The sequence below is a fragment of the Melanerpes formicivorus genome, unplaced genomic scaffold, assembly GCF_026170545.1.
Source record: "Melanerpes formicivorus ecotype bairdi unplaced genomic scaffold, bMelFor1.0.p_v2 SCAF_22, whole genome shotgun sequence".
Classification (NCBI taxonomy): Eukaryota; Metazoa; Chordata; class Aves; order Piciformes; family Picidae; genus Melanerpes; species Melanerpes formicivorus.
Genome location: NW_027142374.1, coordinates 12,318,788 through 12,346,485, shown reverse-complemented (window position 1 = coordinate 12,346,485; position 27,698 = coordinate 12,318,788). Strand labels below are relative to the sequence as shown.

Below are 27,698 nucleotides of genomic sequence, written 5' to 3'. Positions count from 1 at the left end.
CAATTTCCTTCTTTATGTAGCGCTTCACATTTGAATGCTAAGTAACCACTGGAGAGGGGAAAAAAGAAAAGAAAAAAAATAAGAGAGACACAGAGAGAGAGAATTCCACATTCAATGCAGGATCTCAAATGCTTCCATCAGGCACTTCCCAAATGTAATATGCTGAAGATCTGAAACATAAGCTGAGCACAGTGCCCTGCAAATTCTGGCTGCCGACCATGATGTTATGGCTATTTTGCCAGTGGTGATATTGCTGCCTATCAGGGAAAATATACATCAGCACTGGGAACAGGGCAAGCATGGAGTCTTGCATCTGGGAGAGACCAACCCCATGTATCAGTATAGCTTAAGGACTGACCTGTTGGACAGCAACACAGGAGCAAGGGACATGGGAGTCCTGGTGGACAGAAGGATGATCATGAGAGAGCAATATGACCTCACAGCCAAGAAGGCAAATGGCATCCTGGAGTGTATTGAAGGGGTGTGGTTAGTGGGTCAAGAGCAGTTCTTCTCCACCTCTACTCTGCACTGCTGAGGCAGCATCTGGAATATTGTGTCCAGTTTTGGGCCCCTCCCCTCAGTTCAAGAAGGGCCACAGGGAACTGCTTGAAAGAGCCCAGCACAGAGCCACAAAGATGAAGGGAGTGGAACATCTCCCTTATGAGAAAAGGCTGAGGAAACTGGGGCTCTTTAGCTTGGAGGGGACTGAGGGGTGACCTCATTCATATTCATAAATGTGTGAGGAGTGTCAGGAGGACAAAGACAGGCTCTGCTCCCATGATAGGATACCAAATGATAGGACAAGGAGCAATGGGTACAAGCTGGAGCATATGTGAACATAAACAAAAAACTTTTTCCCTGTAAGGGTGACAGAGCACTGGAACAGGCTGCACAGAGAGGGTTGTGGAGTCTCCTCCTCTGGAGACATTCAAAACCTGCCTGGATGCATTCCTGATGTGATCTACTCTATGTGATTCTGGTCTGGGGGGCGGAGGGGAGATGGGGGAGATGGACTAGATGATCTTTCAAAGTCCCTTCCAACACCTAACTTTCTGTGATTCTGTGAATTAAGAAATATCCCTGGCAGCTGCATCACATCTCTATCCCACCCTTCATGCTACGGAACACTCATTCCAGCAGGGGCCTCCACTCGACCAACACAACACAGCAGCCAGTCACTAATAATTAACATGCAACAGTGATTAATTAGGTAACACCTGACCTGTAGCAGGGCCACTCTGCTGCCTTTGCCCTGTCTCACCACACAGGCACATTTGCAATCTACACAGACAGCTATTAATTCCAGATGTACCCCATTTCCCCCAGCATGCAGAGAGCACAGGCCAAAGGCAGGATTGCTAACTGTTGCACAGCACAGTATGTGGCTACAGCATTTCCATATACTCCAGCGTGCACAGCATGCCTGAAATGAGACCCAAATCTTTACCTTGCACACAGCATGCTGTAAACATTCAAGCAGAGTGTTAAAGTACACCCAAATACACAGCTGCCTCCATTTTTTTAGAGTCCTATTGCTTCTGCTTTCAGCGTGGCAGATTTTTAGCCTTCCTTTTAAAAACTTTGCTTTTATAACTTCGATTTCAGCTTGCTGTACATCTATACACTAGAAACAGTGTCATGAGTTATGATTGACTGATGTACAGCTGTTTAGGGATCAAAATTTTAATTCCATTGCTTAATCACTTCTGTACATTAGCTTATTAACAGAGGCCTGTTTATTGACTCTGCTTTGTGCCAAGTGCTTACGATGGCTACTCTGGGTCCCCAGTGGAATCTCTCCGTATACGTACTGCAGGTAACAATTCCTGCTGATGCAGCACCATGCTGTTCTTCCAGCTGTTCTGGTGCCATCCTGAGAAACAGGGTCAGCACTGGCATCTCATTTGTTTCCTGATGCTTGGTTTGCATCCTCTTCCCTCTAGAGAGATCACTGTTCACAGGAACACTTTACTTTTATTGCTCATGTTAAGCTCTTTTGTTCTTCAGTGGAGGCTGCTCAGCCTAGCAAGCCCACAGCTCAGGCTCTTGAGAAGCAGTCTGTGTGCCTTCTCCCTTTGTTTCTGCTGGTTTTACATTTTGCTCAACCAATTCTGTAACAAAATGAACTCACACAGCATATGCAAGAGCAAAGCTTTTGTCACTATGCCTCACTCCTCAAAAACGTTATGCCTCAGCTCAGCAGTAGGCAGAAGGGCTCAGGAGGTAGAGGTCCTGCTCAGCCACTTCTGCAATTATTCAAGAACGTCCCTGCCCTGAGCATGTGGTTACCAGTCTTGATTCACTGGCTGTCAGAGGCAATTCTGCTTCATGTCTCCCCAAAAGATTACTGGATTTTGATTTAGAAAGGTCAAGGGCAGCTTTTCCCTTCCAACACAGAGTACGACTTGAGGAAAAAAATACTCATCACCTAGCACCAGGACTTTTATCCCCACTTGAAAACTTAATTTGCCTGAAGTGATGGGAGGCTTAAGGCAGGGTACGTACAAGAATATTTTCATGCAAAGAAATTCCTAAATAACTTATCTACATGCTAGAAGTAAGAAAAAAATAAAAAACACAATATGAGTGTTTTAGCAGGAGAACAACACAAAGCTCAGGCAGCCAAGTCAAAGATAATACCCATTTGCTAGCTCAATTTCAAATGTACATTGTATTAGTGACCTAGCATAGTAGAGATTTAAATTAATCCTTAATGCTTCAATATCCCCTCAAAATAACTTTCCCAATATTTGATATTCCTTTGAAGGAAAGTGCCCAAGATATAACTAGCTTTAGCTGCAGACTCCAAATCTCTGCCTAACACCATTCTCAAGGAAACACACCTTCCACCAGTGTGAAATTGGTATGGCTACACTGAATCTGCTACATGCCACTGCAGCACTTCACAGAAGCTGATGATCTCAGTGTACGAGCGTTAAGTGAGGGGGAGAAAAAAATATGTTTTCATCAGGATAATAATGCTGCAGAACATTCTTGGGCTGAGTAAAACAAATTAACAAGTTCACAAGAAATATGTTTTTCTAATTGAGTCTAAAGGCCCTAAATAACTGCTGTCTTCTAAGACAGAATCAGATTCATGGTGGGTATCTCTATATTAATTAGGAATAAGAGTGTTACATGGATTTTAATGAAATAAAGTTATGTCTGTGGCTTCTCTAGGATATTAAAGTCAATTTATCTGAGGAACACAAGTCATGGCTGGGTTTTTCTTTTTGTAGGAGTTGCAGTGGTTTATTGGGAAAGGTGGTAAAAGTTAGCAGTCTGAACAGGCTCTTATCTGTTAAATTTGGAGAGCCTCGATTACCAAGACGGAATGACAGAACTCTAGCAGGCTGCTAGAGCACAATACAAATTACTGCCATCACACTAGAGTACAGTGTACCTCGTGGTTGTGAGCATAAGGTACAAATAACACTTAAAACACTCAGCAAAAACATTTTTCTCAGCTACAAACTCACAAACATTTACCTTAATGCATTTGGCCATATGGAAATTTACTTAACAGCACAGCTTGGGACAACTACTGATCCACATCCTGTGCTGCTAAGTGACACACTAAAAACTTCAAACGAAATGGGAGGCTTTTAGCTATCCTAATCCCAAACCAAGAATGCCAGGCCCCACTTAGCACCAAAGAATGCACACACCCAAGTTCCTGTCACTGAATGTGAAAAATCCTCGAGAGCAGCAAGCAGTTCAGCAACTACAGCAACCTAAAGGTTTCCATCTTATCTCAAGTATGGGGTCACTGGACCAGTCCACATGAAACACTACAGAAGATCATCCTGGCGTTACTTTAACCCTAAAGTCTTACTTAGTGTTTCAATGATAAAAGCAGTCATTTCATACACAATAATTAAAAATTCAGATCCCCTCCTGTATGGTAAGAAACACGAATTTACAGATAAAAAAACCCTCTTATTTGAAATTAAACTTGAAATGAAACGAAGTTTTACAGGAGCCCCAGACACCTGAGGCCCCAGAACAAGTCAGGATAAAGGAGGAATTTTCCTTGGTTGGACTAGATGATGTGTCAAGGTACCTTCCAACCCCTGACATTCTGTGACTCTCTTTTGGCTCTAGCCAGGAGGTGAGGCTGACAGCAAACACCGCAGCTTTTCACTACTATCAAAAGGTTCTTTGACCACTCCAGCCCCAAGTGGACAGGACCTGTTTACTGACACATGTTTTCTGCACTTAAGTTCCTTTTTGCACCTTTCACACCACTAGTTGCAGCACAGATAACAAATTTTAGTTCTTCAGTGACTACAGAAGACCACAGCTATGTTTCACAGTATGGGCCTCCATATCCTCTTCAGAAGTGTTGTGTGCTTGTGTTTGAAAACTGCAGAAGTTCACTCTGACTCCATTGAATCACTAAGGCTGGAAAAGACCTTTAAGATCAAGTCCAACCATAACCCAGCCACCATGACTACTAAATCATGTCCTGAAGCAGCACATCTACAGCTTCTTGAACACCTCCAGACATGGTGACTCCACCACCTCTCTGGGCAGCCTGTTCCAATGCCTCACCACTCTCCCAGTAAAGAAGTTTCTCTTAATGTCCAATCTAAACCTCCCCTGGCACAACTTAAACCCATTTCCTCTTGTCCTATTGCTAGTTAGTTGGGAGAAGAGACCAGCCTCAATACAACCTCCTTTCAGGTAACTGTAGAAAGCATAAAGATCTCCCCTTAGCCTTCCCCAGACTAATATAACAAGACAAAGGCAGTAGCTTAGTGTTTTGATACAAAGAGGATTTTAATTCAATCCAAGTGTTCTCTGTACAACAGAAGAAAGGTTCCATATATAAAACAAAAGTGTTGCACAAACATGCACAAAGAAGTTTCTGAGCTCTAGTGCTTCAGGAAGCCAAGGATTTTTTTGAGAAGATAACCATGTGAGGTATTGTTATAGATGTTATGATCCTGATTCGGATCAGTCTCCACCATGTACAACTCTCCTGCATGGACATCTTCAAAGTTAGCACTGAAGTTGTTCGGATTAAACTGAACCCATACAGTATACCTGTAGTCAACTGTACGCATGGAATAGCCCATGATTCTGATGTCCTTCAGCTTTGGCTTGTCAGAGTTCCACTGAGGAGTGTCTGCAGGCCTGGGATATTGGCTGAAAGCAACAGTTTCTTCATTGAAACATCTGTAACTGTCACCACACTCATCTTTCTCTTCCTCTGCATTTTCAGAGGCATTCAAATACCAGACAATGCTTGTCCCCTCAGTGCACAGTGCCACGTGAAAGGAGGTCTCTGGGCACACAGGAGGAACCTGCAGGCCAGCAAGTTCAGCAAGTGTTGAAAACAAAGACACAAGCTCAACCACTTTTTTGCTCTGCCCTAGAAGAAACATCACAACACAAGTTAAGGAACACAATGGTTTGACAGACTCTGGTAAAACATTTTAGAAACTTACTCTGATAATTAAGTTGGTGTTTTATTGAAAGTGCTTTGTACTGGATTTGTGGGGTGACAAAAATCAAGGCAATTATGGTGTGGCAGTAAGCTCTGAAGATGCTAGTTGATGCATTTATGATGTATTTTTAAAGAGAACATTTTTACATTTACATTTCTCAAATATGCAGCCTTCAAGACAATAATATTCGTTGCTTTCAACTCTTCAGAAAGACAAAACAAGTTCCAGTGTCAGCAGTTTAACACAAGTGTGCCTCCATCAAAACAGTTTCCAGTGCTACACAGAGAATGTTTACCAATTACTGCTGAAAAGACAGCAGGTGCACTACAAAAGGTAGGTCAAGTATACTTTCAGGCTTCTACGCCACACAAAACCAAATCACCTGTTGTGTTAACTCAGACATCTAGCTATTTCCACCTAAGGAGATCTAACCAAAGCAAAGATGCCTTCACCATCCTGTTTCTCCTCAGTACAAGAAGCACAGCCAAAGTGGACTCAAGCTGCCTGTAGGCAAAGTATCATTATATCACCATCTCTTTACATGTATCTACTGCAAACCAAAAATAAATGCTGGGAACTTACTTTGAGGAACCAAGCCTGAAACGTGGCTAAAAGGGTCCAGGTAAGGAAAGACCCTCTCTCCTTGACTAGCAGAGGAAGTTGTCATCCCTGGCACATAAAACATCAGTGGCACACGGGTAGCAACATCAAAATTGCTGTATTTTGCCCATTCACCATGTTCTCCCAGGGACCATCCTAGATAAGGAACACAATTCAGAACAGATGCTGGGTTGTAGTTCAGCAATAGATTTTTTTCCTTTTTCCACTGTGAATTGACTAGTTTGTTATCAATGTTAGATTAAAAACAAATAATCTATCTTTAAATACAACCAGATTTTTCTTTAACATGAAAGCTATTTTGACTGTATCTTGCAACTTGGTACTCTTTTATTAAGGATACAATTACACCTTTCCTTATTTCCCCCTACTCCAGATTACAATAGGGAAATCAGCATTAAAACAGCAGAAAAGAGGAACTGGGGTGTGTCAGTACCTACAAGAGCCTCCAGATCAATTCCACAAAGCACTTACTTAAGCTCTGGGCAGCTGCCAGCTCTGCAATACTCCTGTTAACACTGTGACCAAATATCCCTCTGAGCCAAGGCTGCTATCTATGCCAGACTGCCACATCAAGATGTAACTCCCGAGGAAGCAATAGACATCAAAACTCTTTAGCTTTCCTCTTCCATTTGGAAGAGATGCCAACATGACCTCCTTCCAGGCCAATTTATTGCCATCTTCACTTTAGGGGTAGACAAAAGAGCTCTGCAACAGCTATGTTAACACATTGGGGTTTTTTTGGTCACTTTGCAAGCTATGGTACTGGAAACACCAAGTGTTTGGAGTGAATCACAATAAGGGAAAGAGAAATTCAGTTTACAATGGGAAACCCAAATCAAGGCAGCAAGTCAAAAGGAACATCCAGAGTGGCTTTAGTACCAGAATTAAAACCCACAGCTCTACAACTTGTAAGGGCTTGCTTAGACACACATGCTCATAGAATTCAACTCAAATGAACTAAGTATGTGACTTCAGATTGATCTAGTTAAGCCATACTCTAACTTTAAAGTCAGCTAAGCCAACTCTCAATTAAAAGGATCAGGAGGAGGTTATTTTAACAAATATTAGAGTATTGAAGCAAACATTTGTCCCATGATTCAAACTCAGTTTTTCACCCCCAGGATGCAGAGTGTGTAAGACCTTAGTTATGAGGGGGGAGCCATATTGCTATCAGTTTAGATGCTCTGCAAGCAGCAATGACAAGTGCAAGGAAACACACTTCAGCAGTTAATGAGAAAGCCTGTCATCCTCTGTACCAGATGGCTCTCTACAAATTGTAAGGGGGGAGCTGGGAGGTGTGGGGGGGTGGTAAGTGGTCGCTATCCTTTCACAGCACTGTTCCCAGCAAGAGCCACTCTTTGGGTAGGAGGTGGGAAGCCAGCAAGCTGAGACACAGTGTTCTGTCAGACAGTCTCATCATTCACTGGTAAATCCTCAACCTGATTAAAGAGAGGTGCCTGCAGGGGCACAGAGCTGTGCAGCCCTAGATGCCTGTGTCAGTCCATTTAATTAGAGACAGATTAGCCAGATATACAAGGTATGGTAGCTCTACTGTACATCATATAAACACACACTTGATTAATATATGCTGGCATTGAGTTGCACAATTATTAAGAGTGAACTGGAGAAAGATTTAAATGCTTACCATGATCAGCAGTGAAAACTACTATTGTGCTATTTGAGAGTCCTACATCATCCAAAGCATTCAAGAGCAGGCCAACTTGCACATCCAGGTAAGAAACTGCTGCATAATAACTCTGACGAATCCGACGCTGCAAGGTAAGAGAACAGGGGAGAGGGGCAAAAAACCCAGTTAGCTTTTCCCTAGACACACACTCAGGAAAACCAGTGGGTGGCTGTCTAAGTAAAGAAACTGAAGGGTTTTACTTGTAAAGCTATATTTCAAGTGTCTGTAGCCTGATTCATGTCCCAGAAAAGGTAAACAGGGAGGAAGCAGTTAGAAAATTCAATTTATCTCCCAGAAGATTTTTCAAGCAAGATGTTACAAACCAATCAGTTTTGCTTCTCTCAGGGTCCAGACAGTGCATCTTGTTTTGGCTTAGGCACTGGAAAGTCAAGGGAAATCTTGCAAAAGAAGATAGACTGAGTGGCAAACAAACAGATGAACAGATTCAGATCATGAAAACAAACACAACATTGGTAGCTGCTACATACATTCCCTTATATACAAACAAGGAGTACATAGTTGATGGCTGGTCTCTTCCTCCCCACCCCCACTAGCCTGACTGCAGTTAAGAGTGAAGGCTTGTCTACCAAGATAGAGGTGACAGTTTGCAAGGCAGGGAATTAACAGTATTTGCAAAGTGTCTGTTTCTGAATACCTGGGAACACCTAGGGGCAGCTGACTACTCCCTTGCATTTGAACAAGTTAAGGCAACTTGACTTCAGTGCATTGTATTGACAGCTTACCTGGAAGTCATCTGGAAGTGGTCCATAAGGGAAACTAACATTTAAGGCTTGCACATCATCCCTCTGTCTGATATCTGTCCAGGGGTTGTATGCCACAGAAGGTAGTTTCTCTGGTACCCAGGGATCTGGAGCTAATGTGATGTTTTCCAAGGGGTACAGCTTGAGAAATTCCTTTACAAGACAGAGACACATAAAGACTGTCCTCACCTCTAAGATCTGTTGTGAACTTTGTGTTGTAAAACAGCAACCAACTCTTGGATATTCTTCAATATTCTTCCAGTTTATAAGGCTTCATTCACCCACCCCAGAGTGTAAAAGCAAGCAATACTATGGATGTCAGCCCCAAACAGTTCCTGAGAAGTACTGAGTTAGTAGTACCCATAAACAGTCTCCAGTATCTCAAAGCAACACTAAAATAGAAGATCAAACATCACTTTCTCTGAAATGAGTAGGAGTTTTGCCACCAACTCAAACAGAGAATGGAGTAAGTCCTCATTATGTCATACTCCATCAAGCTGAACACTGCCTCCATGCAGTGGCAGTCATTATTATGGTGGCAGAGGCTGAGCTTTCAGCTGAGTGCTCCCAACTCCTTCTCATTAGACATTCTGAAACACAACTCAGAAGCTGGTTTTCAGCTTCCCTTCCAGAAACAACACCAATAAACACTTTTAAGATTCAGCTAGACAAGGTGCTGGGCCATCTTGTCTATCTTGTGCTTTTGCCAGGAAAGATTGGCCCAGATAACACTCAAGGTCCCTTCCAACCTGTGTTCTGTGATTCTATGATAAATCCTTTGTGGACACAGCTTTGAAAAGCAAAAGCAACACTTCTCTAGGTTCCTTTCTGTGCAAGCTCCTATTTCCTCACCTGTGGGTACCTCAGTGGGATATGTGGTTTGTGGTAACCAACAGCCAGGAAGAATTTTTGGTGTTTGGCTTTCATAACATTCAGTAAGCGTATGGCCTCTTCCGTGCTCTGAATATCAGGCAGAGTACCACTGGGCATTTCTGACACATCCACTGGGCACACCAAGTTAGCATAGAGTTTCCCATCTTTACCCCTACAAGTCTTAAACAAGAAAAAAAAAGATAATTAGTTAAGTAGTTAACTTCTGTAAAAGCAAAGAAGAAATCCACTGTTCTGTAACTTTCAAACCCATTTGTTTCTCATTCCTTCCACCCCCAAGACTGCAGACTGGATACAAAACAGGAATTTCAGAATTGCTGTGAACGCCAAAGGTGCAGAATTACACTGGTGACTGAGCAGACAGCTTCAGGAGCTCAAGAATGCCACTTCCCTATACATGGAAAATCAGACTCCTCTCTAAAGCTGGGCTGAAGATTAAACAGTCCCACGGGAAAACACATGGCTTCTATGATGAATAGAATCTTTGACCTGTTAGCAAGAAGCTAGAATTTGGTTTCAATATATATACACATGTGTGTGTGTTTTTACTCCTGATCTCAAGAGCTCATAGAAACCTGCCTGGAATCTACTGACTTTGTTTCTGAGAAAATGCCAGCAGCAGGTGATATATAATTGGTGAGTAAAGATAAATTAGGTGACTATACAGTTGCCAGGAAAATACTAGAAGTATCTGCAGGATGGGCAGATGAATTCTGTGAATTAACATAACACACCACTGAAGGGACAAACCTCCTTTTGACAGGCTAGGAAACAGGATGTAAGACTGGCCAGTTGTTTCCCTGTAGAGGTTGTATTCTTAAAAACCAGGGAGCACAGCCTAAGCTCCACACAAAACTTGATTACACCCTGAAAACCTCCTTCGTTAGAGTTACACAAATCACTCTTACCTTATCATTCTCATACTTTTCAGTTGAGGGATGAAAGGGTGGAACAGACCAACTGTATGGATAGTCATCACTGTAATTGGATGAAACTCCTGAAAAGGGTAAAGATATTAGGAATGCTGTAATAGTTTACTGAACCAGGAAGACTTCAAACACAAGTTTAACTTGATTTCAGTTGTTTCTTTTTAAATGTGCTAAAAGAAGAAAGGTTTTGAAGGATCTTTCACAATTGAAAAAAAAGAAGCCCAAAAAGTAAAAGTTAAAGTTAAGAACAGACAATTTTCCCTGGAACACCTTTCACTGGTAAGGGAGACTCAAGGGTCTTGAAAAACTTTATTTCAGGGAAGTGCAACAAAAAAACCCCACACAAAAATAGGATTAAAGAGCAGCCTTCATATATACCCTTTATTAGCTTTACTATCAACCAAAAGTTCATATATTCATACAAGTTTAGTTCTGGGGTAATGAGCTACCAAAAAGAAGGTCAGTATTACAGTATTTCAACTCAGTAGTGCTATTGCCTTTTTAACTAGTGAGCTAGTTTCCTATTTAATTGGTGATATTAGTCATACACTCTGTATCTCCTGATCCAGACAGATGGTCTATTATGAAACATGTATATGCAGAGCTAAGATAATGAAGCTGTTCAGTAATTTCATCTTCAGGGGATACCTAACTTCCAGATGTATTTTTGGAATGTTAGACATTTATTCCCTCAACCCCTAGACTAGATGTGAAAATACTCATTAGATAAGACTCATATACTATGTTCATCTTTAATGCCTTAAGATTTAAAATTAAGATTTAAAGACAACCTACAATCATTGTAGGATCTGGTTCATGACTATGATTGAGGCTGGCAATACAGAGAAGAATCACACAGTTGATACTTCTACATGAAGTCCATTCGTGAGAACATACACATTAAGCATACGTAGATGACAATTCAAACCATACCAGGATGAAAAACTTTCCCCACAGACAGGGTCACATAGCCATTCTCCTTGAAATACTGGGGCATCGTGGAATAGTTTCCTGCATGTACTCTCCAGTAGGAGTAGAAATCATACAGTCTGGTGGTATCAGGTCTGCGTCCCGTAAGAAACGACACTCTGCTGGGAGCACACACTGCTTGCTGAGGAGAGAGCCATCCAAAAAGAGAATCACCTCACAACAGAAAAATAGAAGACATATACAAACTGACTTAGGTGTAGCTGAGCAAAACATCCAAAGCCTCAGGAGCTGCAGCTGGACATGTTTCATGTAACTTCAAGCTGGAATGAACAGCACCCTTACTAGGAGTACTAATTCCCAATTGCAAACTTTTAGCAAGATATGCTTTTACCTATCTATAATTTTTTCCTCAAATAACCAGTTCCTAAGCACTAAAAGCTTTGATTATGCAGCTAGCAGTAAAAAAAAAAAAAAACAAAAACCTAGCCAGGCTGCTGTTGAAATCTGGTAGCTCACACTTACACAGAATTAAGCAGAAGCAGCAGATGGACTGTGGTAACAAAAGCCCAAGCCTAGCTGATCTAGATTGCCTGAAGAATAATGAAAAGGATAAACATACAGAAGGTCCAGGTTATGATTCAAAGGCCTTATGAATTCTGTTCCAGGCTGGCAAGAGTCAAGAGTTACTGCTTTGTAAGTTTCTAATCCCTAGTTGGAATCAGACTCAAATTTCTCATTTCTCAGCATAGCAAAATTTGGGAGGGCAAGCATCGTAGTCAAGGTATTAATTAGTGTGATTTTGCAGCCTGTATTTAACTAATGCTGACCACAAAAGCTGCCCCTTTGTAGAGATCTGTGGAATGGATTCCTTGGCAGAAAAAATTAAACAGTGAAAAAAAAAAATACACCTTTAATAAACAGCAGAAAGAACTAATTCTGATTTAGCAAAACAGCATTTTTAAGCAGCTAGCCGTGAAAAATGTTTGTGTGATACTGCACTCCTCCAAGGGCTACAGAAATACCATCATTCAAATGCCTCATTTTAATTTTTCTCACTTTAATATATAGGTTCATACAGCATATTTCAGCCCAACCATTTATTTTCAACTGGAAATAATTTACCTTAACAAATACTTCTTTTTCTCCAACGATCTGCCTAACACCTAATAAACCAGCAGTTTATTTTGTAGAGGGGAAAAAAAATTATGAGGTCTCTCACCTGTGCATATGCATTGGTGAACACAACACTTTGAGAAGCAAGCTGATCAATGTTTGGAGATTTCACGAGCTTATCTCTGTAACACCCCAAAACAGGACGCAGATCATCCACAATTATAAACAGGACATTCATACCATCTACAAAGGAACAGAATTAGAAATATATTAATTCAAGCTCCAGCGAGTGGAGATTACTCTATGCAGATTTGTCAGGTTTAAACCCCAAATTATACTTAAGAAAAAAAATTTAAGTAAAATCAACGAGAACATCTGATATCTTTGTAAGTGTAAATAGTGGGATTAATTCCTTCAACGAAGGAATGCATATTTGACATAGAATTGCAGCGGTTTTCACATCCCTTCTAATGACATTGCTTCCTCTCACGGGATTTCCGTCAGCTGCCTTCAGCTGGCCACTGAGAGGCGATGTCATTTAAAGAGGTATTTCATAGCTCCACCCAGAACTGAATCCTACAGCTCGCAAGTTCGAGACGATGTCAAACCACGGGTATGTCTCAGACGCTGTCATGCTAAAGGATTCCACTCCAGATAGATAAAAACATTTTAAAAGAACTAATTACACATCACTAGAGCTGTATCATGTTCAGCGCACAAACTGATGGATGTCTAAAGCCAGAAAGCCTTCCAGGAGGCAGATGGAGCTTCCCCAAATGCTCTGCGCGACTCGGAGCACGAAGCACCGGGGCCACAGGCAGGCCCCTCGGGCGCCTCGCTGCAAACCAGGGGCCGTTACCGGGACGGTGCAAACCGACCCGGCTCCTCCGCGTACCCTGCCGACGGTCTAGATTCCCCCCACCCGGGAGAACAAGCCCCGCCGCACCTCCGGGCTCCAGCGCCCCGCGGGTGCGAAGCCAACGGGTTTCCGCCGCCTCCAGGGCGAACGCATCGCAGGACAGGAGCAACAGACTGTAGCAAAGGCAGGCGGCCAGAGTCAGCGAGGAAACCTGCGCCATTTCCTAGCATGGCAGCAAGAACGGGCAAACCCATCGCCCCGCCCCAGCTGCCGGTGCTGGCCCATTGCCGGGCTTTAACCCGCCCCGGCCCAACCGGCAGGCTTCGGGGCCGGGAGGGCGCTGTTTCCCGGTGTGACCACACGGTGGCGCCGCGGCTCCGCGCGTGAGCCCTAGCCCGTGCGAGAGGCCAGCGAGGCTTGACAGGCAGTGCCAGAATCAGTGCCAATGTCACCGGCAATGGAACTCGCAGTGCCGGTGTCAGCATCCCTGTCAGCGAAATCGGCAATGTCAGCGTCACCGGCAGCAGAATGGCAGTGCCAATGCCACCGGCAGCAGGTCGGGCAGTGTCACCTGCGACTGGGCATTCCCCGCAATAGCACCCTGGGCGTTCTGACATGTGTTTCTCATGCAGATAACGTTGGGAAACGAAGTCAAGCTTTAGCATACAGAGCATCAACCTCAGAGTCATGCTTCACTTCAATCCTCTTTGTTAATCAGTTCTACAACCAGTTAGCACTTCTGCTCTTGAAACAAACACCGTATTCCCACATTACCCCAGGATCTGGTGAGCCCAAGTTCCCATGGGCTGTTGGTGGAAATGCATGTTCAGCATTGCCAGCATGTTTCTTGCAGTCACCCTTCAGGTACTAGAAAGCCACTATAAGGTCTCCCTGGATCCTTCTCCAGGCTGAACAGCCCCAACTCTCATAGCCTGCCCCCATAGGAGAGGTGCTCCAGCTCTCTGATCACCTTCGTGGTCTACTTCTGGACCCTCTCCAGCAGCTCGATGTCCCTCTTATGCTGGGGGCACCACAACTGGAAGCAGTACTCCAAAATTTTTCACTGTTCTCTTCTTAACTGTGAAAGAGAGAAACAGGTTCATTGCCGGTATTCCTGCACAAAATTAACTCACTGTTAACTATAGAGGTGCTTCCCAATCTGCAGCTGTAAGCTAACCAAAGCCCAAGATGGTATAATAAAGCTGTTCATGAGAAGATTGTAAAAATATTAAAATACTGTAACTATGTAGTCTTGAACCAAGTAAAGTCATGCCAAGTACACTAACATTTGAAAACGACTGACTTTTCACTCTCATGTGAAATCCACTGTGACAAGGGTATCCGTGAAGTCATGCAGAGTTTTCTCTTTTTTCAGCAAGTGTTAGGTACTCCTTTCACTACAACTGCCAGATTAACAGTGAAATGTACTGGCAAATATCAATGTCTTTAGGATCAGACTATTAAAACCCCCCAGTGTCTAAGGGAAAAAGCCTGCCTTTTCCACAAAAGCAATGCATCTCTAATGGAATCTATAATTTTATGCTTTCTGTGCTTCAGGACTGTATCAGTTGCTCTTTCTTATCAAAATGTTGGCAGCATGAGTTCTGAGACAGAAATGCCCTAATTCATCACTTTTTTTTCAAATACTAAAGACTAGCATACAGAAAGAAAATCTGTAACTGAGTGTGAAAAGTTCAGATAGCAGAACCTGCCTCATGAGAGGCTAGCAGGTAGGTGGATTAGTCCTGTGCTTCTGAGATTGTGCAAGCAGTGGTACTTCTGCAACTTTGAAGTTATCTGCACTAAGAGAAATTGCCATGAAAACAATCTGACTGTCCAGACTTTCCTAGATGCTCCTCTTTTTTTTCCACTTTTCCCCACCTAGAAAGGTTATTCAAAGGTAATATAAAGATTTTGAAAGCTTCTCTGGGATTTCTGCGTACCTTATCACTTACACAGAAAGCAGAAAGTAGATTTACCAGATGCAATTAATTTACAGCATGTTCAGTGCATAAATAGCACAAAGCACACACAAAACTCAATGCCTTCTCGAGAAGTCAGACATACTGTGCATGTGCACATCAAATGGAGAACACACCTGATAGGAAGAGATCTTCTCAGGTAGGCTGGATCTGCTGCACACTTACTGTGTTGGTAGCTCGTACAGTACCTCCAACGCATGCAAGGCACAGCACGCTCGCTGCATCTGTGCAAGTTCTCCGTACACATCCTACAAACCAGATCATAACACACAGGGAGTAAACAACACAGGCCATCTGCAGCAGAATTACAGGAACTTTACCCTAAAAGCACTGAGGAATTCCTGTCAAGCTGGTATCAGTTCCCCAAGCTGGTGGCTTCTTTCACTGGAGGGTATCTGTTTAAAATGGGATCACCTCAGAACCAGAAGCCTTCATCTCACCTCTGAAGAAGCTGACAGAACTATGAAACTGAATTCAATCTCAGTGTTTTTGTAATGCAACACAGCTATTTCATTAAAAAACACATAGGAATACTTCAGAAGAGAGCAACTTTACTGGAAAAATTACAAACATCAGGAAGTGTAAAGCCAATTACAAAAAGCATAGGGATCATCAGAGTTAAACCTTAGTTTCCTGTAACTGGCTTGCTTTGGTAACTCTTTGAGAGAATGGGATAGAAAATAGCCTGTTTCTCTGCTCTGTAAAGCATCATACCTGAGGCTTGAAACATGCTGTGTGTGCACCCACCATAAGCTTACCAGGAACACTGGCTAAAATAGTCTGTCACCATCCAATTTGTTCAGCAGGACGTCTGGTTCAGAATCTGTATTTTGCCATGAACACATGTTCAAACACACTTCCTCTAAACTGTTACAGTGAAGTTTATTTTTGTGTGGATCTTACACTTCCTTTCTACACTCCTTGAATCAAATTAAAAACCCTGCAACTACAAACTCAGTTACTAAGGAGCACACAACATGCAACCAGCTCATGAATATTATTCAGTGTATTTGATGATTGCATATTTTGGAATTAATTTTGTGTGTAAACAGTGTTATCTCACAGGTATTAGCAACTCTCCTAGCATAGATCAGCTGCTGGAAATGTATTGAACAGTATATCCCCGAGAGATACTTCTTTCCTCTTCATTTGAAGACTTTTTCTGGAAAAGGCTGAGGAATTATTTTGCTGTGGCACATGCATTTAATTATCATAAAACTTGCCTCTCTCAAATGCAAATAGGCTAAATGGTACTTGATATGAATTTCCTGGTTTGCCTAGCACAAGTATTTAGCAAACATCTTAAGTTCAGTCCACTAGAAGAACAAATTACACTAGAAAAATTCTGTATCAGCACACAAGTTTCGATGCTTAAAAGAAAACTGGGAAGATGCCAGGTAAATTACTTCAGACACTGAAATCACAGCCCTAATAGTATGTCACTGACAAACTGGTCTCACAGCCCAGATGTCCACTCCACCCTAGATGTATGGGCATTTGAGCTGCCTGTCATACAGCTTCCAAACCACTGTTGTATTGGGTGTGGCGAGTTAGGAGTGTAATGGGAAAGGTTAAACCTAAACCTTGTTGAACTTAAGTCATTCTGCTAGAAGGCCTAGAAGTCCTTACAAATGTCAGCCCCCATCACCTATCACCACCACTGAGTATCAAATTTAACAATTTGATAATTTAGCAATATGCTGAGGCATATACTGAAGGTTTGGGGGGCTACAGGACTGCTTGCAAAAGCGTTAGTGATGCAGATGAGGCTACTAACATAACAGCTAAGCATCTTAAAATCAGTTATTTCCTATGACAGTTGTGGTTTAACCCCAGCTGGCAACTATGTCCCAGACAACCACTCACTCACCCCCACCCTGGTGGAAGGAGGGAGAGAATCAGAAGAGTAGAAGTGTGATAGCTCATGGGTTGAGATAAAGACAGTTTAATAGGTAAAGCTAAAGCCACACAGGCAAAAAAACAAGGAATTAGTTCAGCACTTCCCATCAACAGGCAGGTGTTCATTCATCCCCAGGAAAGCGGGGCTCCATCACATGTAACAGTAACTTAGGAAGACAAATGACATAGCTCCAAGTGTCCTCCCCTTCCTTCTTCTTCCCCAAAGTTTATATACTAAGCATGACATCAGCTGGAAGGGGGTATCTATTTGGTCAGTTGAGGTCAGCTGTCCCAGCTGTGTCGCCTCCTAACTCCTTGTGCACCCCAAGCCTACTTGCTGGTGGAGTGGTGTGAGGAGCAGAAAAGGCCTTGACTGTGTGAGCACTGCTCAGCAGTAACCAAAACATCCCTGCGTTATGAACATCACTTCCAGCACAAATTCAAACCACAAGCATACAGTGGCTACTATAGAAACAATTAATGCTATCCCAGCCAAAATCAGAACAGAGAACTACTACAAGACATGTTAAAAGTTAAGCACAGCAAGATTTTTAGTGGGAAAAATCTTATTAATGAACTATAAGAAATAGCTGTACTTTCAAACCAACAGTAGACCTTATAAAGTAGCATTTTCATAGCTATGATCACTTTCTGTTTAAGGAAAGATTTCATCAGTTTCATTTGGAAACTGTATTTTAATGTTCAAACTTCTTGAGCTGAAGCCCAAGAAACAAATAGGTAAAAATATGTCAAGTCAGCATCTAAGGAAGAGGATATAAAGAAATTAGTGCAATTATTATTATTAGAAATAATTTTACTTTGATTTATGAAGTGTGTGATCAACTTGGCTCTTTCTCTGCTGTTTCCTTATATTGCAAAACGGCTTTGATCCTCCTCTGCTGGGTGGAGGACAACAACATGGCCAAGGAATAGCTTCCAAAATGGAAATCAAAACTAACAGTAAGATTTGCAGGTTTTGGTGTTCATTATTTCCTCTGACATGGGAGATAAAGTTTTTATTTTTAGGACTAAGTAAATATGGTTGGGCAATACAACATAACACAGCTGTTGATCTCTGCTTATGAAGGACGTCTTGGCTCTTCACAAACGTTCCTCCAATGGTTTCACCAGAAGTTGCATTTGACTCAAAACAGTAATTGCAAACACCATGTTAGACTTATAAGGGAACCTAAGAGCCTTTTTCTGCATCACTCAGTAACTCTATGAAAGCAGGTTTTCACAAACAAGTGGTTGGGCACTGTGATCAGTTCACTCAAACTCTCAACAAGCAATGTTGTTTTCACAAATCATTCAAACTAATCAGAAAGAGATTATAATGTATTTCTCTTTCATTACAGAAAGTATTTGAATAATCACTACAGGAAGTTTCTAACTGCCAAATTTATTGCTAAACAGATTTTTATCTAAAAAGCAGTTTTCATTTTTGCCTTATGACTGATGAAATCTACTTCTGTACAAGTTACTATGAAGAAAATGAAAGCCTGGTTAAAAATGTTAACACCTGCATTACTATCTGTAGCCTTCTCTGGCATTTACAGTGAGGAAATGTAATGCCTACAGCAAGCATGGAGCTGCCTGAACTGCTGAGACATAATGTAGATGAATCTCTAAACAGTGTTTTTATTTTTGAAAGCTTCCATAATTCTATTTTCAGAATCAAAGCAAACATACTTTTTAAGTCATCTGTGAACATCAGCACTCAAGGATAAGCTAAAAGCATCATATCAGAAGCATTTGCATAGACTCTCAGTTCGACATTGTTATGATAAGTGATAAGATCCCATGGTAGTCTGTTCTTGCATTCTAATCTGCAGAGCTATGCACTGGAAAATACTGTGTAAACCTTAGGTAATACATTCTTAATCCAAAACCACTCATTCTAAGCCTTCATTTCACGTAAAGTCATTTCTCCATGTCTGAAGTGACTCATGCAGATCTGTTCAGCTGCCAAGTGCCAGGTTAGAGATCTCACACAACAAGTACTCCCAAGCACATGTAGTGTCTGAGCTGTTTCAAAGATACTATTTAGACTGACTTCAGCATGCTGGGCAATAGGTACTATTACCACTAACAAAAGCAATGAATTAAAGGCACACCTCAGTCATGGTTTCTCCCATTTCCGGTTCAGCCTGTAAACATAGCAAATTAGACACTATCAGCTCCATCTCTGATATGCTGGCCAGAGAAGAGATGGGTGGGTTAAGGAACTGGAGTTCTTCCTGAGCCTCCCTGCACCCATTTCAGGAAATGTGCCTACAAATCAGGCAATGCCCAAAGAAATCACACTGTCCCAAGTGCTTATTGAGAGCAGGCAAGTACATTGCAGCGTAGCCCTAAGAAACAACACGTAAACACCGAGCCAGGCAATTTCTCAAGTTATACAGTGAGTGCAATAAAGAGATAAGACCTGTAAACAGGAAAGCCTGTGTAAACAAGATGTCATGTAGTGCTACCAATGTCAGCAGCTGGTAAGGACTGGTCTATTTAAACATTTGGAAACTGTTTTGTTTGTTGCTGCAGATTTCAGAGGGTATTTTGTATGGCATCCTCAGAGTAGTTATAAAATACAGCTGTTAAAGCCACAAAATTAATCTGACCCCCATTTATTGTTAATAGTGAAATCTAACTGCCCCTCTATCCTCCTTGTTACAACTGCCTTAGAGGGGAAGTGAATAAGCTCATCAGTATTCAGGTATTGCTAACAGGGAGGTCACCTTCTTCTCTTAAGCAACTCTCCATTTCAAACACTAAAACCTTGTAATTAGTAATTTGACGAGGACACCAAAGCACACAACTACTTTGCTCTGACTAAGGTGATATTTTCTGTCATGTCATTCAACTTACAATGCATGAGAGGAGTGATCCCTGCAAAGACAGATCCTGCTTCCCACATACATACAAACTGTGGGACACAAAGCAAGTGTCATGAAGGCAGAAGCAGGGAGGAGGATAAGCAGAGCCCTGTAATTGGGCAGCAAGGCAGAATTAAAAATCGCTCAAGGCTAGGAATCATCAAGGACTTGTTACTCTTTAGAGTTCTTTTAATAACACTTTTTATCACTTTACTGAAACAGTACTAAGATCAAACAACACAGAACGAGCAATTGTAATAGTGAGTAAAAATGTCTGCTCACAAGAGCAAATTCTTCCTTTCTCTACTGTTTCCTTTCGTCACAGTTCAAGATTCAAACTACAAAATTTTTTTTGCTTGGTGCCATAGTAAGCATTTCTTGCACTGAGTTCACTGTGTACACAGTAGGACTTTTCAAGACCATACAGCTATCCAGGAGTTTCATGGGCTGAAAATGGCCTATACCTCCAGAAGTATCCCATCAACGTGCCAGATATGACCCCAGCACACAAGAAGCTCTGCAGAAGGCTTTCTGGTACAGCAGAAGAAAAATTCTTGGGAACCACATTTCCACAGCAGTGGTTTTCCCAGTTCAATACAAAACAGATCAAGATACAATCCTCAATACATTCATAGATTTGGACTGCAGGATTGAATAGCTTGTGTCTGGTTATTAAAATGATTCTACATTTCATTTCATTATTTTATTAATATAAAAGGAAACAAAACTCAAAGGAATTAACTAGAAAACCATGGGGAGACAGATTATGGCCCAAACTCTACTCTTTTTGTTTTGCTCATCTAGAAACCAAAACAGTGGGTTTGTCCACTTACAATCTGATTTTCCAACCTTTTTGTTGTACATAATCCTATTAGAAAGGTTTGAATGAGCATAGCTCCTTAGCACTACTACTGCAGGTGTGAGTGAACTATGCCCCAGGATCTCAAACACAGCATACACAGGTGATGCTTCACTAGACAACTTACTGCAGGAATCCTGTGGGGAAAAACAGCGTGTGATCATGTCATTGAAGATTTCTTTGCAACAGCTTAGCTGTGTGAGAATACTAATACTTTAAAATACTCTTTTTTTCCCCCTTCAAGACATATGTATGCTCAGTACAATACAAGTTATAAAGGCTCAGGGAACATGAATCACCTCATGCTGTCCTCTTACATAGTCATCCTTTCTGAGCTTGGACTGGGTAAGTCAAGATTCCTCTTTGGATCATTAAGCTGGAGCTTCCTGATTCTGCTACTTAACTTGGACAGCTCACAGGTGATCTTGAAATGTCATCTTGCTAGATCTCAGACCTGAAACCATGGTTAAAAACCTAAAAGTTCACTTCTTTGATCTTGTTCACTTCCTTTCCATCTCCCATGCAATTTTGTTAACAATTGGTTTCTTAGTTCGTAGCTGAAACATCAGTGACTTAAGTGACTTGTACTGGTTTTAAATATCCTTGTGTCTTTTCAGTGTGGTTAAGATGTAAGTAGGTCCTTGTCAAAGAATAAAATGCATCAAGTAGCTGGTTAGTGTTTTGCCTCTATAAAAGCCATGTAAATTTCCCACAACCGTATTGACATTTAACCTGATCCTTTTCCTTGAATACATTGCAGAAGGAGCTATGTTATATCCAATTACTGATAAGCTGAAGCCTGATTTATCACTGTCCTGCATCACTGACTAAAGTATATGTTGTGCAGTGTTACTACATCAGGATGCCAGCATTTTAACCCACATGCTATAGTGCTGCAAATTATAACACTGCTGCAAGGCACACTGAACTGAATTCACCTCTTGTATACAGAATCCAAAACTGTTATTCAATTTGTTGGCATTTATGCATTTGTCTTGCACTGTCTGGCTTGACTTCTGAAAGCAGCCCAGAGGAGTCATGGAGGAACACAGCCACCTCAGGATAGATATCTCATTTGAAGTCAGTGTTATCTGGATCTGCAGATCCTGGAGATTGTTGGAACACTTGACCTATGGCAGTGCCGAAGTTTTTAATGTGAATAATGCTTCAGCTAAAATTACTGGGTGTCTTTATTTTAAAAAGGAGAAAAATAAATAGATAGAAGCTGAGGCATGCAGGACTCCAATTTTCATAGGCATAATATGATAGGCACAATCACAGACCGACCTTCTGGGTGAAAGATTCCATTCCTAGTGCAATTTCTGTAGTTAAAAAAGAACGTTTAGCGAAGACAAGAGCTCTGAATTTTCATAAGATGACAAGTCAGTCTTTTAGCATGAATGATCAGGTTGAGGTAAAGTTCAAATTGCCTTTCCTTCGTAACACACAGGACTGATCAAGTAGAGGTTTAGTGGAAATTAACAAAAACCATAGCCAATTTAGAGAAAACACTACCAGAACTGCGCTGTAATTCTTTCTAATTACTTAGAAACCTCATGCTAAACACCTCCATTTTTTCCAATAAGAACACAGATTATAAAATTGAATTACTTGGTGTTGGATTAAGTTGATTAGTCAACCTCATAATGAAAGTAAGGTGTATTAGTCAACTCCATAATGAGTTTTATAGCAAAACCATGTGAATTTTATGTAAAATATTCTACCTGTACAATCAGTTGTAGTTTACTATAATAAAATTAAATGCAACATTTAAAGGTAAACCAAATGTGTGTTGATTTCTATTATATAAACTACTTCATGCATTTTTTTTTCCCAGTTGCAAATTTATGCCATTTTTTATTCAAATACACTGCAAATTAAATGCTCTCTTTTCATTTATATAAGACTCTTCCATGGCAGACATCTTTTTGGGTAACAAGAAACATGAAAACCTTTAAATATAGCAAAGAAATGTGATGCTTTGCTATTAAAGAAAAACTACTTGGTAAATCCTAGTCATAAACTACTGCAGAGCAGAAAATCTGCACTTTGGTTAGTGGTGTTTAGAATTTGGATGACTATTACTTTTGGCAATTAAACAAGAACAAAGAGTGAGCTGAAAGAAAATATGAAAATCAGCACTGTGCAACTTGAACAGACCAAGTTCAATAGTGATTAAAAACCCAAAACTCTCCAAGGGACGTGACAAGAATATCAATGAAGAAGTCCCATTGTGACAGCGTTTGAAAAAGCACTTAAAGGAAGCAAAAATCAAATCTGAATAGTTCCTGGATCTGTTTACTTTTAATTAATGAAGAAAATGTTACCTAAAATATGAATATAGTGCACTGGTCAAACTAAAGAAGTCTAAACCCAGGTCAGGCTAACCTGTGTTCCCTCAGACCTCATTTTGACTTTGTTTGAGTCAATAAGGATACCACCATCAGAGATTTTTGCAAGAGCCATATTAACCTCCCATTTCAATCACTGTAAAACTACCATGGTCATTACATACTGAAATCTTCAATACTATAGAGACCTGTCAAATCTGTCACACGAGATATGACAAAAGTTAGAAACACAAGAAGAGAAAATCATGCTGCTTCAATGACAGTTCAGATGTTACTGAAAGTATCCATAATTCTAGACACTCATGACACCAGATGTATTGGCCATGGCACCCACAGCACTGATTAGGTATGAGAAGAGGACCTAGGAATCTTGCTTGTTGTTCTTACTGTTTTAAGGTTGATAGCATCTCCCTGTTCATATAAAAGCAAAAATCTAATTTATTCAATTTTCTGCTTGGCAGGAGCTCGCTTACATAGAATCACAGAATCACACAACGGTAGGGGTAGGAAGGGACCCTGAAAGACCTAATCCAACATCCCTGCCAGAGCAGGATCACAAAGGAAACCACCTTAAAACACCTTTGTCTCTTGGAACTAAATATAGCTCATAGTTGGCATCTTCCTGAAGGAGCGATTTCCTTCTGTTTTCAGAATCACATCTCCACTGAGAAATTTATCTAACTTCCTTAATGGTTATGGGTTCAGCTGGTCCAAGTAGCCTGATAGGGTTAAAAATTAAACATCTGCAAATAAAAGTCTTTGTGCTAGATGCTATGTGTGGCTTTTAAGAACAGAAGATTAAACTGATTTTGTCAAGACAATATGTGTGATCTGACCAACCACCAAAGTCCAGTGAAATTGAGGTGGCCTTGGAAGGAAAGCACTGACTCAAAAAATGACCATCATTAGGAGACCAATACCATTTATTTATAGAGCAATGATCCAATTCCTTCTTTCCTAGCTTTTTTTCAACAGCTCCTGAACACAGTGGAAGGGAAAGGAGTGGCAAAAACCTCACACACAGAGTATCATAAAATTTCGTAATTTTGAAGCTGTGGCAAAGCAGGAAAAAGACAGATTGCTTAAGAAAAGGGACATGTAACATGACTTGTCTGAAGAAGCTTCCTCTCAACAGGAAGATGAGTAGTAAGGGAAACCAGCTGAACAGTTTAAGATGGAAAAGTGGAGTGTATATATAACTAATTTTTGCAGGTGATGCCTAAACATTGTGACAAATCCTGCTCTGGCCAAATAGCTGCACAATAATGCATTTTCTAGCATCCCATTGGCAGAACATCTTAAGAAATTCACAGTGGTTTGGTAGTATCATTTGCCTCACATCACAGTCCTAGCTGGCATTAAAATAAACAGAAACTTGCTGAAATACTACAATTCTACCACTAGGTTTCAGGCTGGAGGATATTCATTTAAGGGCCCAATATCCAACAGACAAATGCAAATAGAATGATTTAAAGCCTTTGCCTTTTATCTACCTTCCCAAACAGGGCACAAAACAATGTTCTTACAGTTTTGCAATCTTGACTGAAACTTAGGGCCCTAATTTCAAAACTATGCAGCTGCATGCAATGCCAATAACAATAATATCTGTACAGATACTGAATCATTACTGGTTTTAACTGTGCAAAATCACAGGCTGGTCTAAAGATTTCCTAACAGATTGAGCAATCTCTTCTTTGTCAATTGCTGGTCAATTCTGCTTATTCTGTGAATAAATGCTAATAGTAACCCCTACAGTAAAATCAACACAGATTCAGATGGGGATTTTCAAACAAGAAGAGTTGTTTTTGTAACCAGTTTTATGTTCTGTCATATACCATAAAGGATGATCCTAGAAACCGTTCACGGCTATGCTCTCAGCCACATAAGTCAATTGTTACTGAGCTGCTGTCCCCTCTTTACGTTACTGTATTCCAGTCTTCTAACTTCTCAGTGACATCCTGAGAAGTCCATAAAGCAAACAGTATATATGAATTACAAGGTATGCTAGAAAAGAGTCAAGGCTGACTGTCAACAGAGAAGCAAGCCTGACAAATTATAAGGCTGATAGAGGTTTTGCTTGCTTCGCTTAACTTTGGCCAGTCAGGGATAAGGAACCTCCTGTTTTATGGCTTTAAAGCAGAGTAAGAATACAAGCAGATGGCTTATGAAAGCAATAATGGCAGTGACTCTAAAATAAGACACTATATATGACTTTGGTAACTAATTTGAGCAATTAGATAAATGTAACAAAAACAAAATGCCAGTTTGTGTTGGAGACCAAACAATCTCAGGGGATTCAGATAAATTCCTAGTGTTCAAGTCTCAACCAGAAGTAGTCAGGAAGTCTTACCAGAAAGCAGATGACTTGCTGCTTCTTTTAGCCTCTCCTCATACTCCTCTTCCCACTCTTAAATCACCATAACATGCAAACTCAATAGAAATTTTCTAACTCTTTTAAGTTCAGACAACACTTTGGTTTTTCTTTTCTGCCCAACTCTCCTCAACATCACCCTCACAGCAATTAAGAAACCCGAGACCCTCAAAAGATCTAAGAAAGCTCCTAACTTGACCTTAAGCCAAAAATTTATCCCCAGCCTTCCTAAAGTAACAGTACAAAAGTACATCAACTGAGCTTAATCACAAATTTAACAGGTATTTTACAGGCAGAACAATGTCACCCACCATGTTTGTCAGATCCAACAGCAGCTGATAAGCAGCCAGAGGAGATAACGTAGGTGGAGGTTTTCTCAGCTACAGCACCTGCATGGTGGGTTCAACAGCAAAGAGCTCTTTTCTTTCTGTCTAGTTACCTCCTTTATCTATCTAATCTATATATCTAATCTATGTATTTAATATCTTAGTCTCTATCATGTTTTCTGTAACTAGGGACCTCTTTCCTAGTTCTTTGTCCCTTGTAGGAACTATCTTGCTGCCTGGGCAGTCAGCCAGACTTTGTAATTGCAGGAGAAATCTTTCTTGATTTATTCCTACAGACCTTCATGAATATTCTTAGAAATGGCATGCTGCTTTATTTGACTTCTGAATTATTAACAGTCCTCAAGATAATTCTTAGTTAATATTATTTTGACTTTATGATTGCATCTGGCTGAGGATAATGCTTACAGGTACTATCTTGTCTAGTAGCTTCTTTATGCATTGCAGTAGATGTATTTATATCTTGGATAAATGCATTATGCATAAATATTCTCTTTGCTATACTAGAAAGGTTTGGCTTTTGAAAAAACAGAATGAAACTAAAGTTTCTAGGGTTTTTAAGTCTGGCAATTCTTTGGCTCCTTAGAAGTTTGTGCACTGCTCTGCCACAGGTCTTGTCATATGGGCACTTTTCATCTTAGTCTCTGGAAACTGCCTAGCCCTCACCCTTTCTGTCTCTTCTCTTTTATGCCATTATGTTTTCATGTTTCTCTCATCTTGATTTCTTACCAATCTCCTCGCACGCCCTCCCCACTGGCACTGGCAGTGCTGACATGCCAGTGCTTTCTTGTAGCCTTTGATGTACTGCTTGTGCCATTGTCAATGGAGTTAAAATTATATCTACAGTTTGCCAGTGAATATCTCCAGACGAATCACATCTTTGGCTAGACTATATTAGCTTACGAATGCTGTCAAGGCCCACAATTAGCTATGCCATTTAATAAATCACACTGCATGTAAACCTAGCTTCTTAGCTGGTATAAATTAGCAATGAATGAAGACTTAGACCGTTTACTTTTAAGCCCTTTCTGCAGAAGTTAGAGCTTCAGATGATTGAATTTTTCATTTATTAGCATTTCACTTGCAGTGTAATCTTCATTAGTGAGGAGCTATGGGGATTTTTAGCTGAGTCATCAGGTAATCTATAAAGTCATCCCCAATAAATTTAAGCCTGCAAACAAACTGGATAGAAACACTATTCTGCCTCATGCAGTCTGACATATTACATGGGCATTTTGTTCTAAAGTAAAGGCTACAGCATTGTGCTAGTTCATCAAAAACTGTTTTATATGTAAGCCATACTGATTCCCCCAAAGTTAAATGGGATATGTATACGCACACACAATATATACACACACACTTCAAACATTTCTCGGTGAGCACTGGATTATGACTTCTAGTAAAGCTGCTCCTAAATACCGAACGCACAAAGCCACCTGCTCCAACGGCCACCGCACTACCGGCCGCTGCGGGAGCTCCCGACTTTTAGCCTTGCTCCCCTCACCTATCGCTCCAGGAGGCGGTCTCAGCAGGGACGGGCGCCGGCTACGCCATCCCTTCTCCCTGCAAGGTACAGCCTGCCGGCCACAGCCCCGATGGGTCAGACCCGAACGAGACCCGCGCTCGTAGGTACAGAGCCGGTGCTCTTCCGCGCGCGCTCAGGTGATAAGGACCAGGCTGGGCGAGAGCCAAACTCTAACTCTGTAAACGGCTGCAGCCCGGCCCATGTACTGGCACTTCCCGGCTCTCTTGGGGCGCATGCGTATTGCTCGCCC

General features: G+C 41.2%; 1 protein-coding gene across 3 annotated transcripts; it reads right to left on the bottom strand.

Annotated features, from left to right (window-relative positions):
* Window positions 1-4,757: 4,757 nt before the first annotated feature.
* On the bottom strand, window positions 4,758-27,690 carry IDS (iduronate 2-sulfatase). Of its 3 annotated transcripts, none has more exons than XM_068152193.1 (11): window positions 27,428-27,690; window positions 15,343-15,474; window positions 14,019-14,322; window positions 12,492-12,628; window positions 11,276-11,453; window positions 10,322-10,410; window positions 9,375-9,575; window positions 8,505-8,675; window positions 7,720-7,846; window positions 6,036-6,209; window positions 4,758-5,377 (listed from the first exon to the last, which is right to left on the bottom strand). In XM_068152193.1, exons 4-11 carry the CDS (start codon window positions 12,621-12,623, stop codon window positions 4,878-4,880), a joined length of 1,572 nt encoding a protein of 523 aa, XP_068008294.1. In that variant the 5' UTR covers window positions 12,624-12,628; window positions 14,019-14,322; window positions 15,343-15,474; window positions 27,428-27,690; the 3' UTR covers window positions 4,758-4,877. The 3 variants fall into 3 exon arrangements, with proteins under 3 accessions (XP_068008294.1, XP_068008295.1, XP_068008293.1); XM_068152194.1 differs by having other exon boundaries at window positions 14,215-14,322; XM_068152192.1 differs by lacking the exons at window positions 14,019-14,322; window positions 15,343-15,474; window positions 27,428-27,690 and adding an exon at window positions 13,332-13,492.
* Window positions 27,691-27,698: the final 8 nt, after the last annotated feature.

Bases quoted from the DNA above. Each gene is read 5' to 3' on its own strand.
- IDS (XM_068152192.1), bottom strand. From the start codon at position 13,464: ATGGCGCAGGTTTCCTCGCTGACTCTGGCCGCCTGCCTTTGCTACAGT. The intron at 10,411-11,275 runs GTATGGTTTGAA...TACCCTTTTCAG, and splicing joins GGGGAAAGTTTTTCATCCTG to GAGTTTCATCCAATTACAGT. The intron at 5,378-6,035 runs GTAAGTTCCCAG...TGTTTCTTCTAG, and splicing joins TTCAGGCTTGGTTCCTCAAA to GGCAGAGCAAAAAAGTGGTT.